We start from the raw sequence: 18959 nt of genomic DNA on the forward strand, positions 1-18959 counted from the left end.
GGTGAGATTGGGGGTACAGAGGTGAGCTGTGGATAGGAGGGGGGTACAGAGGTGAGCTGTGAATGGAAGGGTACAGAGGTGAGCTGTGAATGGGGGGGTACAGAGGTGAGCTGTGGATTGGAGGGGGTACAGAGGTGAGCTGTTGATGGAAGAGGGGTAGAGAGGGGAGCTGTGGATGGGAGGAGGGGTACAGAGGTGAGCTGTGGATAGGGGGTTAGAGAGGTTAGCTGTAACTGGGGGGTAAAGACGTGTGCGCTGTGAATGAAGAGGGTACAGAGGTGAGCTGTGAATTGGGGGTAGAGAGGCGAGTTGTGGATGGGAGAGGGGGTAGAGAGGTGAGCTGTGGATGCGGGGGTACAGAGGTGAGATTGAGGGGGAGGTACAGAGGTTAGCTCTAAATGGGGGGTAACGACATGAGCTGTGAATGGAGAGGGTACAGAGGTAAGCTGCGGATGGGGAGGTACAGAGGTGAGCTGTGGATGGGAGGGGGGATACAGAGGTGAGCTGTGGATGGGAGGGGATACAGAGGTGAGCTGTGGATGGGAGGGGGGTACAGTGGTGAGATTGGGGGGTTACATAGGTGAGCTGTGGATGGGAGGGAGTACAGAGAGGAGCAGTGGATAGGGGGGTTACAGAGGCTAGCTGTAAATGGGGGTTACAGACATGAGCTATGAATGGGAGGAACAAAGGTGAGATGGGGGGGAACAGAGGTAAGATGTGGATGGAGGGGGTACAGAGGTACACTGTAGATGGAGGGGGATACAGAGGTGGGCAGTGGGTGGGAGGGGGTACAGAGGTGAGCTGTAAATGGAGAGGGTACAAAAGTGAGCACAGAGGCGAGCTGTGGGGGTAAAGAGGTGATATTGGGGGTACAGAGGTGAGCTGTGGATGGGAGGGGAGTACAGAGCTGAACTGTAAAAGGGGGAGGTGTACAGAGGTGAGCTATGAATGAAGAGGGTAGAGAGGGGAGCTGTAGATAGCAGAGAGGGTACAGAGGTTAGCTGTGGATAGGAGGGGGTACAGAGGTGAGCTTTAAAGGGGGGTACAGAGGTGAGCTGTGAATGGAAGGGGGGTACAGAGGTGAGCTGTGAATTGGAGGGTGGGTACAGAGGTGAGATTGGGGAGGGTACAGAGGTTAGCTGTAAATGGGAGGTACAGAGGTGAGCCGTGGATGGGAGGGGGGGGTACAGAGATGAGCTGTGGATGGGAGAGGGTACAGAGGTGAGCTGTGGATGGGAGAGGGGGTACAGAGGTGAGCTGGGGATGGGATAGGGGATACAGAGGTGAGCTGGGGATGGGAAAGGGGATACAGAGGGGAGCTGTGGATGGAGAGGATTACAGAAGGTGAGCTGTGGATGGAGAGGGGGTACAGAGGTGAGCTGTGGGATGGAGGGGGTACAGAGGTGAGCTGTGGGTGGGAGGGGGTACAGGCATGAGCTGTGGGTGGGAGGGGGTACAAACGTGAGCTATGGATGGGAGGATGGTACAGAGGTGAACTGTAAATGGGGGGTTACACAGATTAGCTGTGAATGGAGAGGGTACAAGAGGTGAGCTGTGGATGGGGGGTACAGAGGTGAGCTATGGATTAGAGGGAGGTACAGAGGTGAGCTCTGAATGGAGAGGCTACAAAGGTGAGATTGGAGGCTACAGGGGTAAGCTGTGGATTAGAGGGGGGTACAGAGGTGAGCTGCAAATGGGGGTACAGACGTGAGCTGTGAATGGAGAGGGTGCAGAGGTTAGCTGTGGATGGGAGGGGGGTACAGAGGTGAGCTTTAAATGAGGAGTTACAGAGGTTAGCTGTAAATGAGGGGGGGGGGGGGGTTACAGAGGTGAGCTGTGAATGGAGAGGGTACAGGAGGTGAGCTGTGAATGGGGGGTACAGAGGTGAGCTGTGGATTAGAAGGGGGTACAGACGTGAGCTGTGAATGGTGAGGGTACAGAGGTGAGCTGTGAATAGAAAGGGGGTACAGAGGTGAGCTGTGAATGGGAGGGTGGGTACAGAGGTGAGATTGGGGGGGAGTACAGAGGTTAGCTTTAAATGGGAGGTACAGAGGTGAGCTGGGAATGGAGAGGGTACAGGAGGTGAGCTGTGAATGGGGGGGTACAGAGGTTAGCTGTGGATTAGATGGGGGGTACAGACGTGGGCTGTGAATGGAGAGAGTACAGAGGTGAGCTGTGAATGGGGGGTACAAGGGTGAGATGGGGGGTACAAAGGTGAGCTTTGGATGGGAAGAGGGTACAGAGGGGAGCTGTAAATGGGGGGGGTTACAGAGCTGAGCTGTAAATGGGGGGGGGTTTACAGAATTGAGCTGTGGGTTAGAGGGGGGTACAGACGTGAGCTGTGAGTGGGGGTACAAAGGGGGGATTGGGGGTACAGAGGTGAACTGTGGATGGGGTGGGGTACAGACGTGAGCTGTAAATGGGTGTACAGACGTGAGCTGTGAATGGAGAGGGTACAAAGGTGAGATGGGGATACAGGCGTGAGCTGTGAATGGACAGGGTACAGAGGCGAGCTGTGGATAGGTGGGAACAGAATTGAGCTGTGGATGGGAGGGGGTACAGTGGTGAGATTGGGGGGTACAGAGGAGAGGTATGAATTGAGAGGGTACAGAGTTGAGCTGTGGATGGAAGGGGGTACAGAGGTGAGCTGTGGATGGGGGGTACAAATGTGAGATTGGGGGGTACAGAGGTGAGCTGTGGATGGTGAAGGTACAGAGGTGAGCTGTGGATGTGAGGGGGTACAGACGGGAGCTGTGGATGGGAGGGGGTACAGACGGGAGCTGTGGATGGGAGGGGGTACAGACGTGAGCTGTGGATGGGAGTGGGTACAGACGTGAGCTGTGAATGGATGGTGGGTACAGAGGTGAGCTGTGGATAAGGGGGGGTAGAGAGATGAGTTGTAAATAGGGAGGGGTTACAGAGGTTAGCTGTAAATGGGGGTGTTACAGAGGTGAGCTGTGAATGGAGAGGGTACAGAAGGTGAGCTGTGAATGGGGGGTACAGAGGTGAGCTGTGAATTAGAGGTGGGCACATAGGTGAGCTGTGGATTAGAGGCTACAGAGGTGAGCTTTGGATGGGAGGTACAAGGGGGAGATTGGGGGAGGGGGTACAGGGGTGAGCTGTAAATGGGGTTACAGATGTGAGCTGTGAATGGAGAGGGTACAAAGCTGAGATGAGGTACATAGGCGAGCTGTGGATGGGGGGATACACAGGTGAACTGTGGATGGGAGCTGTGGGGGGGGGGGCAGAGGTGAGCCGTGGATGTTGTGAGTTGATGTGCTGTAAAACTCAGCAACTAATCGGTAAGCCATAATGTGTTAAAACCGCTAGACCAATCTGTGAGCTGTAACAATGTGCTGTAATCTCTAGCAACCAATAAGTGGTAATGATGCACAGTAACCTATAGCAACCAGTTAGTGAGCGGTAATATGGGCAGTAACCTCTAGCAACCAAACAATAAGGATGTGCAGTAACTCTAACGACCAATCAGTAAGTGGTAAGGATTTGCATTAACTTCTAGCAACCAGCTCACTGACTGGTTGCTAGAGGTTACTGTATATCCTTATCACTGTAAGGATGTGCAGTAACCTCCAGCAATCAGTGATCGGTAATGATGTGCAGTAACCTCTGGCAACCAGTCAGTGAGATGTAAGGATGTGCAGTGACCTCTAGCAACCAATCAGTGAGTGTGGACCAGTTCTTTTTCTTTACATTAGAAAAGTTTGAGATTATTATACAGGATGTATACTGTGCCAACAACTTTCGCAGTACTTTATATCATGAGGGCAGAGAGTACAGTTACAATACAATTTAATACACGAGTCTATGTGTGTGTTTGTTTTTTGGGATGTTGGGGTGGAGAGCAAATTTGCATGGGAGGGGCCCCAAGAAAATTTTGCCCAGGGTCTAATCAAAATTAAAGATGGGTGTGAAGGTGCAAGAACTGGGGTGAAGTGAGATGTAATGGTAAAGGAATTGGGGTTATCTGAGTGGTGAAGGTGCAGAAATTGGGGCTGATCTGAGGTGTGAAGATACAAAAATTGGGGATGATCTGAGATAGGAAGATGCAGTAATTTGGTTTGTTTGAGATCTAAAGCTGCAAAAAATAGGATTTTTTAAACACAGCTTACCTGTAAAATCCATTTCTTGGGAATACATCACGGGACACAGAGACTTGATAATTACTTAGGCCCCTTTCACACTGAGGCGTTTTTCAGGCGCTACAGCGCTAAAAATAGCGCCTGAAAAAAAACGGCCCCTTTCATGCCAGTGTGTAAGCCAGAGGTCTTTCACACTGGAGTGGTGCACTAGCAGGACGGTAAAAAAAAGAGTCCTGCTAGCAGCATCTTTGGATTGGTGAAGGAGCAGTATAATCAGCGCTCCTAAACTGTTCCTACCCATTGAAATCAATGGGGCAGCGAGGCTATACCGCCGGCAAAGCGCCGCTGCAACGGTGCTTTGCGGGTGGTTTTAACCCTCTTCCGGCCACTAAAACAGCCCCTCTAGCTGCTGAATACCTCCGCTAAAACAACGGTAAAGCGCCGCAAAAAATAGCGCCACTTTACGGCCAACGCCCGCACCGCCCCAGTGTGAAAGGGACCTTAGTGGGTTAGGTAGTCCCCATCAGATGATTGGACACTGGCAAGCCTAATTACAAGGCGAGTTCCTCCCCTATATAACCCCTCCCATATGGAGAGTACCTCAGTTTTGTAACAAAGCAATAAGTGTCCTAACGTATAATCCTGAAGAGGGGTGGGATCTCTGTGTCCCGTGATGTATTCCCAAGAAAGAGATTTTACAGGTAAACTGTATTTAAAAAAAATCCTATTTTCTTGTTCATACATAACGAGACACAGAGACTTGATAATTGCTTAGTGGGATGTCCTATAGCAATACCCAAATTGAGGGGAGGGAGACACAGATCAGAAAAAATGACCGCTAACAGACTAGAGTAACTATACTGCTGCCTGCAGCACACTGCGCCCGAAGGGGGAATCCTCATGCCCTCTTACATCCACCTGATATAATCTAGTGAATGTATGGACTAAAAACCAAGTTGCAGCCTTGCAGATCTGAGCCATGGAGGCCTGGTCATACACTGCCCATGAAGCACTAACTGCTCTAGTAGAGTGAGCTTTAACCTGAAAAGGAAGAACTTACTTCTTTACACCATAAGCCTGAAACCTGTCAAATCCAACTAGAGATAGTGGATTTTCGATGCTGCCTGGCTCTTAATAGGGCCCTCTGGCAAAATAAAGCGAAATCAGTCTTTCGTATCTGAGTGGTTGCCTGCAGATAGATATTGACTGCTCTCACAACATCTAAAGAGTGTAACAACTCTTCTTCCGAGAACTGCGGATCTGAAAAAAAAGACGGTAGGACCACATCTTGATTCAGATGGAATCCTGAAACCACTTTAGGCAGAAAAGTCGGGTGAGGGCGCAACACCACCCTATCTTTGTGAATAATCAAGTATGGCTCTTTGCACGAAAGAGCTGCTAATTCTGATACCCTTTTAGCTGAGGATATGGCTACCAGAAACACCAACTTCTTTGTTAAAAGATTTAAAGAAGCTTGGTGCAATGGTTCAAAAGGTTGTTCCTGTAAATCAGACAAAACCAAATTTCAGATCCCATGGGCACACAGGAGGCGGATTCAAGCGTAGTGCCTCCTGAACAAAGGCACGTATGAGGGAATGAGAGGCAAGCGGTCTTTGAAAGAATACTGACAAGGCCCATATCTGGCCCTTGATAGTACTGAAGTCCAGCTTCATTTCTACGCCTAATTGGAGAAAGGCAAGCATTCTGCTAATGGCATACTTTCTAGGATGCCACCCTTTGGATTCACACCAGGAAACATATGCCTTTCAGATTCTGTAGTAGATGAGCCTGGACTTCCTAGCATTAACCAGGGTGGACAGAACTGGCCCCGAGAGGCCACGACCCCTTAAAATGTGGGTCTCAACCGCCAAACAGTCAAATTTAGACTGTGTAAGGCAGAATGGAATATTGGACCCTGAGAGTGTAGATCTGGACAGAGCAAAAGAACCCAAGTTCTTCCCTCTGCCATCTTTATGATCTCCGCATACCAAGGTTGCCTGGGCCAAGCCGGAGCCGCCAGAATTACCGGATTTCTTTCCCTTTTGACCCTCTGAAGGAATTGTGGGAGAAGCTGAACTAGAGGGAATGCATAGATCAGAGAGTATTGATCCCATGGAATCGTCAAGGCATCTGACCCTTGCGCTAGTAGATCCTTTTTTCTTGACACAAAGTTGTCCAGTTTCTTGTTGAACCGGGAGGCCAACAGGTCCACATCCGGGGTACCCAATTTTCTACATATGGCCTGAAATATGTTGGGGTGTAGAGACCATTCTCCTATGCACAGCTGCTGGTGACTTAGGAAATCTGCCTGCCAATTTTCTACCGCTGGGATGAAGACTGCAGACAGGCAAGGAACACGTCTCTCTGCCCATGAAAAAATGTGATTCACCTCTTTTTGGGCATCCAGACTCTTGGTGCCCCCTTGATGATTGACATATGCCACAGCATTGTTGGACTGTATCTGGACAGGACAACCCTGCAACCTGCTAGTCCAGACCTTGAGGGCTAGACGAATTGCCTGAATCTCTAGAATGTTGATGGGTAAGAGCCTTTTGGCTCTGGACCATCTTCCTTGGGTGGAAGCTTCTTCCAGAACCGTTTCCCAGAGTATTAGGCTGGCATCTGTGGTTACCACTTTCCAAGTAACTGGAACAAAAGATTTTACTTTTACCAAATTCTTGGTCAGCAGCCAACAATTGATGCTCTGACGTACCCAAGGAGACAGGCACATTGGGAGACCCAAGGCTTGTACCCCTTTGGTCCAGGCAGCGAAGATGCTGCTCTGCAAAGGCCTTGAGTGAAACTGAGCGTAAGGGACAGCCTCGAAAGAGGCCACCATCTTCCCTAATAGTCTCATAGATAGACGAATGGAAGGATTCTTCCTTTCTATGACTACCTGGATTAAATCTTTTATGGATTTGGCCATTGACCCAGGTAAAAGCACTTCTATGACCATGCCTAAATACTCCAGCCTTTTTGGGGGCTTTAAGGAAGATTTTTTTCTAGATTGAGGACCCAGCCTAGGTCCTGTAAGTACCCTACTGTGCTGAGCACACTGCGGTGTAAGCGTGCTACAGACTGCTCTACAAGCAGCAAATCGTCCAGATAAGCTGTCACTGTTATGCCCCGAGCCCTTCGTTTTGTCAAGAGCGGGGCTAGAATTTTTGTGAACTCCTGAGGTGCTGTAGCGAGACCGAAAGGTAGGGCCACAAATTGGAAGTGGCGCTGATCCACCACAAACCTCAGGGAAATTTTGTGTAAATATTTAAATATGCATCTTCGATGTCTATTGATGCCAATAATTCTCCCCCCCTGAAGGATGGAAACTACCGAGCAGATAGATTCCATGCAGAAAGAACGACTGTCTAAAAACTGATTCAGGTCTTTTAGATCTAGAATAGGTCTGACATCCCCGTTTGGTTTTGGAACCGTAAAGAGGTTTGAGTAGAACCCTGAGCCTTGCTCCTCTGGGGTCACCTCTATATTTACCCCTTGGGATAGTAGACGTTGTAAGGCCAGAAACAAGGGTCTTTTTTCTGGATCCTTGGAGACTCTTCAATAGGGATGAGCTCCTGCGTATTTGCATACTCCACATGCAGAGCCCGTCAGAAATTTGGTGCAGCGCTGAGCTAATCACAGGCAGTGAGACATTGCCCCGATGCAAGGCTGCAGAGATCGGGCAATGTCTCACTGCCTGTGATTAGTGCAGCACTGCATCGACTTCCTGGTGTGCTCTGCACGAAGCGTATGCAAACACTCATCCCTACTCTTGAACTTAGGAAACGAGAAGGCTGGAACTCCCAGAACTCCAGCTTGTAGCCCAGAGACACCGTCGAGGTTACCCATCTGTCCTGAATCTCTTCCCGCCAGGCGCCTGCAAACTGCAGCAGCCTTCCCCATTCTCGGCCGAGTGGGGGCGTCCCTTTATAGGGAGGTTTTGGGGTTCTGCTTAACAGATCTTGAACCCAAAGACTTCTTTTGCCCTTGGGCTTGGCCTTGGAACTTTCCCCTAGTATTGGATTGGGGAGGCCGTTGCCACTGCATGGGCTGGGGACAGAGAACGTCTAAATGTGGGACTTTACTCTTTCTTTTGACCGGTAACAACGTGGTTTTACCCCCGGTAATCTTCTGGATGTATTTGTCCAGGTCATCTCCAAACAGGCGTTCCCCATAAAACATGAAGCATGAAGCTTCAGCTGCCCAATGCTTAAGCCAAAGGGCCCTGCCCATGTTTATGAGCAGGAGGGAAAGACGGGATGCTTGCTGAACATAATGGCATCAACCGCAAAACATAAGGCCTTAGGAAGGTCTGCATAAACCTCACCCTCCTCAGTGGGGAGGAGGGTAAGCACCTGCTTAATTTGTTCCTTGAGGAACTGGCACATGCCGATTGCTGCAACCGCAGGCTGGACCACAGCGCCAGCCATAGAAAGGGAGGCTTTAAATAAAGTTTCCAGCTTCTTATCAGCTGGATCCTTGAACCCCTGAGCATTGTCCACAGGACAGGTCAGGCTTTTTATTCACACAAGAAATAGCCACATCTATTGCTGGTACCTCCCATTTTTTGGTGAATTTTTCCCTCCACCAGATAAAGCATAGAAAACCTCTTAGGAGGAGAAAATAGTTTATCTGGGTGACCCCAGTCATCAAACAACAACCTCTCCAGTAAGGGATGAATTGAGAAGGTATTTACAGCCTGTGGGGATTTCCGGGATCCCAAGGAGGAAACAGAGAATTTGGCAGCCTCAGCAGAGGGCAATCTATATTTGGTATGCACCTGTACTTTGAGGGCCTGGGAGGCAGAAGAGAGCTTCTCCTCTTCCCCGAATTGTCCAACTGCTCACGATCCCAATCCCCCGATAGGGATATTTCACCATCAGAATGCTCATCCGATAGGGAACCTAAAGCAGAGGGAGGGGATCTACTCCTTTTTCTGCAACTCTTTAAGGAAGCTGTGATAAAAGTAGTATTCCTTCCTTCAAAACCCTCCAATGCAGCCTTCACATTGTCTTCAGTGAATATACAGGGACTGTAACATTGGGAGAGGCTTCAAAGCCTGTCAGGGGCACAGACTCATCCTGTGAGACTGCCTCCAGTCTTTCAGGGGGGATGGAATTCTGTGGACATGCCCAGAACCCCTTTTACCTCCCCTTGAAGCCCTTCTTACGAGGAGACAGTCGTAAGCTGCAAAGCAGAGGTACTAGTACAAATGCAATCACTACGGTACCCTGGTCTTACAAAATAAACATTAGTTCAGTCTGCACAACCTGATGCCGAGTAGCTGAAGCCACTGAAATGCTTACTGCCCATAGCTCTGTGTCCCACTGCTTACAGGAGCTCTGGTGTACTGGGCTTTAAATATAGCTGCTTCACGCCTGCGCACTGGTACGCTGTGCGCACCGCATGTGCCCGGCGCCGCAAACCATGTCCCCCTCCTTCCTCGCCTAGAATCACTGTAAAAGCATGCGTGCATGAGTAGGAATGACATGTGGGCTGGGAGTGAGGGGGGAGAAAAGGGATCCCTTGAGAACTGTGTGGGACCCGTGGACATAGTGGGATCCTCTCCTTTCTATATTATGTGGCAGAGCCTGCAGTGGAGGGGGTGAGTGGCTTCTTAGACCAGCTTCACTGAGCGTGTATCCTGGGTGGCATGTAAGTACCCCACCCCAGGACTGCTGATAACAGACAGATCCAACCTTCACCCATCACGACGGGTAGCGTTGTGCCAACCTTCAGGGTTCTGGGTTCCTACTCCCAGAATCCTCTTCCCTGGACCTGTAGAAGACTCTGCCAGAAAACCTTTTCACACAACATTACAGGCAAAACCTTGTTTCTTCACACATGTGGGCCGGGTACCATCCATCTTAGGTGTATATATTGGCCCAAGATATAGATCCGGTTGTATAGCTCCTAGGCCCCCGCAAAGACCATCAAGCAGAGCTTTCTTCTTAGCACATCTTCTAGCCTGACCAACCACCTTAGACACTGGCGAAAAAACTGAGATACTCTCCATATGGGAGGGGTTATATAGGGGAGGAACTCGTCTTGTAATTAGGTTTGCCAGTGTCCAATCACCCGATGGTGACTATCTAACCCACTAAGTAATTATCAAGTGTCGGTGTCCCGTGCTGTACGAACAAGACATTGAGTTTGATCTGGGGTTTGATAGTGCAGAAATTACAGCTGATATGAAGTGTGAAAGTGCAGGAATTTGTGATCTGAGGTACGTAGGTTAAGGAATTGGAGCTGATCCGAGGTGTAAAGGTGAAGGAAATGGGGGATCTGAGCTCTTTAGTGCAGGACTGGGCTGATTTTAGGTTTGAAGCTGCAAAGCTCTATTAATTTCTTACTGTTATTCAAGTCGTTTAGAACATTTAGTTTATAAAAATTAATTTTTGTGATTGAGTGTGTGAAGTTGGCCTTTTCTTTTATGTAGCTGGCATTCTCAATTTCTTAGAAAATATTTTTGGGCACACTATGCTCAAAAGGTTGCCTACCACTGACCTAACATAATTAGAGCCACACGGGTTACAGTGAGGCAGGCTAAATTTTCCTAGCAAAAACACACCCAGCTGCACTGAACCCAGTGAGCCAGCACTAAATCTAACTAAGCTTAGCACCCATCTAGAAAGGTGCTGCATAAACATGTTATTTATCAAAGGATAAAGATGGCAACTCCACAAGCTTTAGATGAAAAGCTGTAGAACGGGCCTTCTCTATATGCTTCGTCAAAATATTGGGTGTGATTAGTGGTAGGGAAATTAATCTCTTGAATATTATCAGCATTCAACCAGTTACATGTATATTTAAACACATGTTTGCTTTTACAGGTTTATTTTCATCCTGTTGGGTCCAAGAAGCAAGCTTAAAGCATATCACGAAATTGGACGAGCTATGGCCACATTACTAACTGATGAGGTAAATATTCTGTGTAAATTGGCAAATCTTTCCTCACAGGTACAGTTGAAATATTTTTGCAGTAAAAATAAACTGACATGATCTTTTGATGTTATAGGTAATTTACAAGTCAATTTCTTGGCTAGGTAAGAAATGTGTCATGATCATGACATACAGTATAGTTTTGCTTTGTTTTGGCATATCGTGGTGATCCACGCGATGGACTGATTGTTGGGTAGGGCTGAGGAGGACTCAGCTTTCATGATACATTGGGTTACCACTGACAAAGTTAGAGGAAGATGGTGTGTCCTAAAAACAAACAAACACAGAGTTACTTACTCCTTACTCCTTTTCCAGGAGTCTTTCAGGACAGCACCATAGGAAACACTGCCTTACACGTCAAGATTTAAGCCTCACCGTCCCGCCGGCCCCTCTGTTCTCCAAGAGTACCTCCGACCAGCTGGGAGACATAAGAACACGCCATACTAACCTTTACCTCACCTGACGGTCTCATGCGATGAGCTCTTCAGGAGTGTCCAACAGTTTGGGTGGGTACCGGTGCTGTCCTAAAAGACTCCTGGAAAAGGATGTTACTGGTAAGTTACTCAGTTTTTCCCTGTTCGTCTTTCAGGACAGCACCATAGAGAGGATAAGCGAGCACCTTACCTTAGGGTGGGACTACTGCCTGCAGTACTTCACGCCCAAAAGCCTAGTCTTTTGCTGACAGCAGGTCCAACCTGTAATACTTCGAGAAAGTGTCAAAACTGGATCACGTTGCAGCCCTACAGATCTGCTCTGGAGTAGCATCAGCCCACTCTGCTTCAGAAGTCACCAATGCCCTGGTAGAATGTGCCTTAATACCCTCTGGGGGCTCCAACCCCCTGACTACATAAGCCTGAATAATAGCTAACCTCAACCATCTGGTTATTGCACGCCTAGAGGCTTTGGATCCTTTCCTAGCCCCTGAAAATAACACAAAAAAAGGAATCCAATTACCTAGACTCTTTTGTACTAAGTACTGAAGGACACACCTTGTAACGTCCAATTTATGAAAAAATTGTTCCTGTTCCCTCACAGGATTCGAACAGAAGGTAGGCAAAATAATTTCTTGGCCTCTATGAAATCTAGAGGCCACCTTTGGCAAAGAGGCCGGATTGGTTTTAAAAATCACACGGCCTGGAAACACCTTAAAAAAAGGTGCCCTAATAGAGAAGGCTCTAATCGAGTTCACTCACTTTCCTAGCCATAGTGATCGCCACCAAAAACACAGTTTTGAGGGTGATCAATTTTAATGTGCAGGTCTCCAAGGGCCTGTAAAACTAAAGACAGATCCCACACTGGAAAGGGGGAGACTTTGATTGGTTTCTGCCTGCTTAAGTCTTTATAAAAACTGGCTATCCATGGATCTGTTAGCTGTTTTTCCAGGAAAGCACTCAAAGTGGATATCTGTCCTTTCAGGGTGCTAAGGGCTAACTCTTTGTCCGCCCCTGACTGCAGAAATTCTAACACTGCTACAGAGCTGCGTACATCGAAGGAACTTTCTGTGCACCAGCTATTAAACGTTTCCACACTTTTAGGTAGATAGCTTGTGTCTCCCTTTTTCTGCAACTTAGGAGATTTCATCACTAAACGATCCGAGAAACCCTTGTCCCTCAAAAATTCCTCCTCAGTAGCCAAGCTGTGAGGTTCCACCACTCCACCTGAGGACAACAGATTGGTCCTTGAGAAAGAAGATCTTCCTGGACTGGCAGAATCCAGTGGGGGGGGGGGGGGGGGGTTCACAGCCTCCTGGGCCAATGTGGTGCGATCAGAATGGGAGTGGTGCTCTCCAACTGGAACTTTCTCAGTACTTCTGGAATCAGTACAGGAAGGGGGAAGGCATAGCACCTGGAGAAACACCAGCTCTGAGCCAGTGCGCCCACTCCAAGGGCCCAGTCCCATCCATTCAGGGAGGAGAAGAGACGTGTCTTTGTGTTTCCCCTCGAAGCAAAGAGGTCCACACATGGCACCCCCCACTTCCGAGTGGCTGCCTCGAAGATGTCCTGATTCAAAACCCAGTCGCCTTCCCTTAGCATTGTCCTGCTGAGGAAATCTGCTACCTGGTTTTGTTCCCCCTTCAAATGTACTGCCAATATGGATAGAATGTTTGCTTCGGCTCATCTGAGGATGGTTTCCGCCAGGACCGACAGGGATTTGCTTTTGGTACCCCCCTGCCTGTTGATATAGGCTACCACTGAGGAGTTGTCTGATTGGACTCGCATGTGCTGTCCCTGGAGTTCCCTCTGAAAGGCTCTGAGAGCTAAGGCTATGGATATCAGTTCCTTCCAGTTCAAGGACTTCTTTGCATCCCTTCTCAGCCAGGTACCCCATACCATCTGGGAATCTAGATGCGCACCCTAACCTGTGCCGCTCGTATCGGTCGTGACAGTCTTGGAAACTGGTAGGACCCAATCCAGACCCTGTGAAAGATTGGGCCCCTTTCTCCACAATCAGAGGGATCTCTTGACTTGACTCTGCACCGTTATCATGAAGTCCAAAGACCCCTAACTGTGGTCCCAAACCCTCAGGATGAACAGTTGCAAAGGGCAAAAATGTAGCCCTGCCCACTGTACTGCTGGGAGAAAGGATGTCAGTAAGGCCAAAGCTGACAAGCTTTTCTTACAGAGATCTGATGGCTGCCCTGGAGTAACAGCATTGCCTTGTCTACCTTCTAGATCTTTTCTAAGGGAAGGAAGACCTTCCTGCTTTGTTGAATCCAACATGTAGCCCAAGAAGGTAACCATTTGTGACGGAACCAAGCTGGATTTCTCCAGGTTTAAGAGCCACCCTAGATTTTCCAGGATGTCTCTTGCTACCTGCAGACAACTGTTCCGGGGAAGAGACAAACAGAAGCATATTGTTTAACTGTGCGACTACCAAGATGCCTCTGAGTCGCAGAAACCCCAGGACCTCCACCATGACCTTGGTGAAGATGCGGGGGGGGGGGGGGAGAGGATAGTCCAAAGGGGAGGGACCTGGACTGTAAGTGAAATGTCCCTTCTCTGATTTTTATCACCAACCTGAGGAACTTCTGGTATCCTTCTGCGATGGGAATGTGCAGATAGGCATCTTTCAAATCTATCGATGCCATGAAGCAGTTCAGGGGAAGAAGTGCTTTCACCTAGAAGATTGAGCCCATTCGGAACCTCTTGTAGGTGACTGAGACATTCAGATGATTCAGGTATCTGGTGAAACTGAAATCATGAAATGCTCGTAGCTTCTGGTTTCATGGGCCATAGAGATCATTGGATCCATTCTAGTCTCCGATCAGCTCACCGGCTGTATTCTCCCCAGTGGGATAGGAGACCGATGGAAGATGGCAGGGGTGGGGGGCATGTTCCCTCCTACTGCTTGTTAAAGCAATCTAGCATCTAATTAGCCACTAGGATTGCTTTTACGTGAAAGACGATCGCCGGCTGAAAAAACAATACCAAAAGATGATACCTAAACATGCAGGCATTATTCTGGTATAACCACTCAAAGTCCAGAAACATACCAGTACGTCGCTGGTCCTTGTTGTGCATATATTGTAATGTTCTTCTTTTTTCCATGCAGCCTGTGAGTTAAATGAAAAAAAGAGAACCTAACAGATTCCTCCATGCACATCGATTAGTGGTATGCCCACCATTAGAACACCGCCCTGCATCCACCCACTTTTAATGATGGTCGGATATGCATGCACCGCTTTTTTTTCATTCAGCTTATGGGCTGAGTGAAAAAAAAGAAACAGATTCCTTCATTCACATCAATGTGGATGAAGAAATCTCTGCCAAGAAAGGTAAATAAAAATATATGCCAAAGAATAGGGGCAATCCGTCGCTAATGTCCACCCCTGCTCCTATGCTTCGGCACATATGCTCTTTTTTAACTGTGGTGGTGAAATCACCTCCTACAGCGCTGGAGTCGCTGATTTATGTATCATGAGAGCAACCCCTATTTCTGTCAAAATAAATAAATCAGTGCTGCAGCTGAATGGTGTACCTGCAAAGCAAGCAATGGTAACAATAAATCACAGTATCAAAACATTAACTCAATAAAGCAGTCTGCCCCTAATGTTCATCCCTGCCCCCATTCTTCGATATATATATATATATATATATATATATATATATATATATATATATATATATATATATATATATATATATATGTATATATTTATTTTAAACTGTGGTGGTGAAATCACCTCCTACAGAGCCACGGATTTACGCATCATGAGAGCAAACCCTGTTGCTGTCAAAATAAATTAACCGTGCTACAGCTGAATGGCGTACCTGCAAAATAAATAATGGTTAACAATAAAACACAGTAACATTACAGTATAAAAGGTCAACATACCTGCAAAAGCAAACACAATAAAACACAGTAACAATAAAACATTACAGTTAAGCATAAAATACAGTAAAACAGCAGAACAAGAGAGAAAGAATAGACATAGAGAAGAGCAATAACATAAAGCCAAACATAGTTGTAATTTTTTTAATTTAATTTAAAAAAAAATTTTTACACTTTTATTGTAACTATAAACGTTCCAGCTTAGAGTGTCTAAAAAAGTGATGGCCATCTAACATCTTTCAAGACCCTGTGTAATAGTGTGCCCTAGGACTATGCTAATACTCCACTAGTGTGTGGTAGCAACGGAAACAGTCATCTATGCAGAGACCAGGTTGGTCGGGACAGGAGGGACAATAAAAGATGGGGTTACGCATATATCTGAATTTTCTACAGACACAACATCTTCTTTGGAGTATTCCTTTGACAGGGTACAAGGGAGGACATGCAGAAAATGCCTCTCATGCAGCCGGCATTTGCATTGGGAAGTTGGGCCACAGCACTGTCTGCAAACAGATAGGCTGTGATGATCTCTTCCTGGAATTGTATGAATGATCCAGTTCTTCCTGACGCTTTGTATAGCACATAAGCGTTCAGAGCCAATTGGAATAAGTATACAGGCACTTTTTTATACCAGCGTCGGGTCTAACGGGCGATTAGGTATGGTGCAATCATCTGGTCGTTGAAGTCCACCCCTCCCATCTTAAGGATGTATTCATGGACACAGAGGGGCTTCTCAACAACACCAGTCGCCGTTGTCATTTGGACTGTTGTATCTGCGTGAATGGAGGACAGCCATCCACTTCACTGCAAGCAATTTATTACACTTCAAGCAGGCTCTCTCTCCTGTATTAAGTCGGAAATCTACAAGCCATTGGGGGAAGCCCTGGCAATTAGATCGCACAATGCCATATGCACCAATTCCAGAATCAAAAAGGTGACTAAAAAGTGGCACGCTTGTTTAAAAATTGTCCACTTACAAGTGGTACCCCTTTCCGAATAAAGATGACACCAAGTCACAAACAATCTTACCGTTGCTCCCGGTAGTCTGGATGTTGGGGGGCTCCTCACTGCCATTTTTCCTCGTAAACCAGAAAACTATATGTATAGCCTGTGGCCCTGTCACAGAGCTTATACATCTTCACCCCATATCTGGCATGCTTGCTGGGGAGAAACTGTTTGAAAGCAAGTTGGCCATAAAACATAATCAGGTACTCATCAATGCAGACAACTTGATCGGGAATAAACAAGGCTGCAATCTCTTGGTTTACAAAGGACTGAATTTGTGAAGCCGATAATATTCAGGGTCACCGCTAGGGCAACAGAGTTCATTGTTGTTGAAATGCATGAAACGCAAGACTTGCTCGTTTCTAGTCTTGGAAGCAGAGAACACAGGCATATGTTAAATTGGGTCAGTGGACCAATATGATTGTAATTCAACATTATGCCCATGAGGAGGGATAGGCCCAGAAAGGTCTTCAATTTGGGAACTGTTATTGGTTTCCAGCCAAAATCTCTGGCAAGGGTCAAATTTGGATTTGCGATGATAAATTGACCAGTGTATAAATTGCTTTGATCCACAATAGATATGTACAGATTGTCCATGAAAAACAGCTCATAAAAGTCAAGGGTACTAAAATCCGGAAGTACAGGTGCTGCAGAGGTGGTGGGCTGCCAATCAGGATTTGCAAACGCAGTGGGAAGGGTACTATTGGCTCTACGGGCCTGTCTTTGAATTCTTGGTGGCTTCGGGGCACTACTTGTGCTAGCCACCACACCAGCTTGAACTGCACTTATAGGACTCGTCACGTCATCAAGTATTACTTCAGTGCTGGTTTGTCTATGACCAGGACGTACTAGGCCACTGGTGATCGCCAGTTCACCAGAAGGTTGAGCAGCACTAGTACTGGCTCCCTGTTCCATACAAGAACCATTCAGTTGTTGCACCATAGCAACAGAGCAGGGTCAGGTACGCCTGACCTAAGCAAGGACCACTACTCCGTCATCAGAGCCATCTGTCAGGCTGCTCTCTACAGGTTCATATACTGAGCTTGAATCTGACAATGAGGCTTCCCCTTCGCTCTCATCTGTTATTCTCAGCAACATGTAGGTCTCTTCACTAGTGTACCTCTGTTTGGACATTTTGGCTACAAAATTTATAGTTACAGCTAGTGTGACTCACAGGTAAAAGAGCACCTGGTTGTCAGAAACTGCTTGGAAGTTATAGTGATCTATTGATACTGCACTTGGGTGGGCTGGACTGGGATGAGCGGAGGGGCTAAATGCAGGTGCTGCCAGGCTTCTGGGCTGATCCTGCTAAGGCTGTGTTTTTGGGGACACTAGTATAGATCTGATCAGATCAAAGCTATTGATCCGTTTAAATGCTATACTAGTAAGGGAGGTGTATGGTGTGTACATGTGTGTAGCACTACTGGCAATCAAAGGGTTAAAATCTAAAGCCATCTGGGATTGAAGCCGACGCCGATACCTAACTGACGCTAACTAGCTAACCCGTGACACTAATACAGTGATCAGAAAAAAGATCTGTAAAAAAAATGAATAAAAAAGTTAATTTATCAATGAGGAAAATATAGCCATTTATATATTATTTAATATTAAATAAGTAGGTGGAACTCTGCTTTAAGCACAATTGTACTGCGTGAAACGCATCTACAAGACTGTGTGTTGGTGTCCCCTGGTGTCCTCTTGGTGACTAATAAACGGCATTTGGAATCTACTTATGTGCACCCATTTCTTCTTTATTCTAATATACCTACAGAGGCAGGCTAGGGCTAGCACTTAATTGGAGTTCCCATCAGGCAAAGCCAATTCACCTGGAGTGGCAAATCTTTCATTTCTACTAATGCTACAGTGACAGGGAGTGAAAGGTGTAACTGGGGGTGATCAAGGGGTTAAACCTTTATTAGGGACCAGTGGCGGCTGGTGAAGTTTTAGGATGGGGGGTGCAAGGCCACGCCCCCTCAGATGTGGCCCCTCCCACTTCTCACAAGCCAAACCCCTTATCGAATCAACATCATATACCAGGCTGCACATTATACACAGGGATCTACTAAATCAGATGAATCATGCCTATCTTGTGTATAACCACATCAGGCACCTTTTCTGCAACCTGTAAATCACACATATTTGCATTCTGCAACCTGTAAATCGCACATAACTGTATTCTGCAACCTGTAAATTGCACATATCTGCATTCTGTAAATCACATTCTGTAAATCGCACATATCTGCATTCTGTAAATAGCACATATCTACAACCTGTAAATCACACATATCTGCATTCTGCAACCTGTAAATTACCCATATCTGCATTCTGCAATATGTAAATCGCACATATCTGCATTCTGTAAATCACACATCTGCATTCTGTAAATTGCACATATCTACAACCTGTAAATAGCACATATCTACAACCTGAAAATCACACATATCTGCATTCTGCAACCTGTAAATTGCCCATATCTACATTCTGCAACATGTAAATCGCACATATCTGCATTCTGTAAATCACACATCTGCATTCTGTAAATTGCACATATCTACAACCTGTAAATTGCACATATCTACAACC

General features: G+C 47.0%; 1 protein-coding gene across 6 annotated transcripts in view; it reads left to right on the forward strand.

Moving 5' to 3' along the window:
- The window catches only part of LOC143964154 (electrogenic sodium bicarbonate cotransporter 1-like), a 1025456-nt gene that overhangs the window by 383818 nt on the left and 622679 nt on the right, over positions 1-18959 (forward strand). For all 6 annotated transcript variants that reach the window (XM_077473848.1, XM_077473849.1, XM_077473846.1 and 3 more), the window contains one exon: positions 10931-11018. In XM_077473848.1, the coding sequence (XP_077329974.1) occupies positions 10931-11018 (88 nt within the window). The remainder of the gene's footprint in view (positions 1-10930; positions 11019-18959) is intronic.

The sequence above is a fragment of the Lithobates pipiens genome, unplaced genomic scaffold, assembly GCF_037356315.1.
Source record: "Lithobates pipiens isolate NorthernLeopardFrog02 unplaced genomic scaffold, aLitPip1_a1.2 Scaffold_8, whole genome shotgun sequence".
Lineage (NCBI taxonomy): Eukaryota > Metazoa > Chordata > Amphibia > Anura > Ranidae > Lithobates > Lithobates pipiens.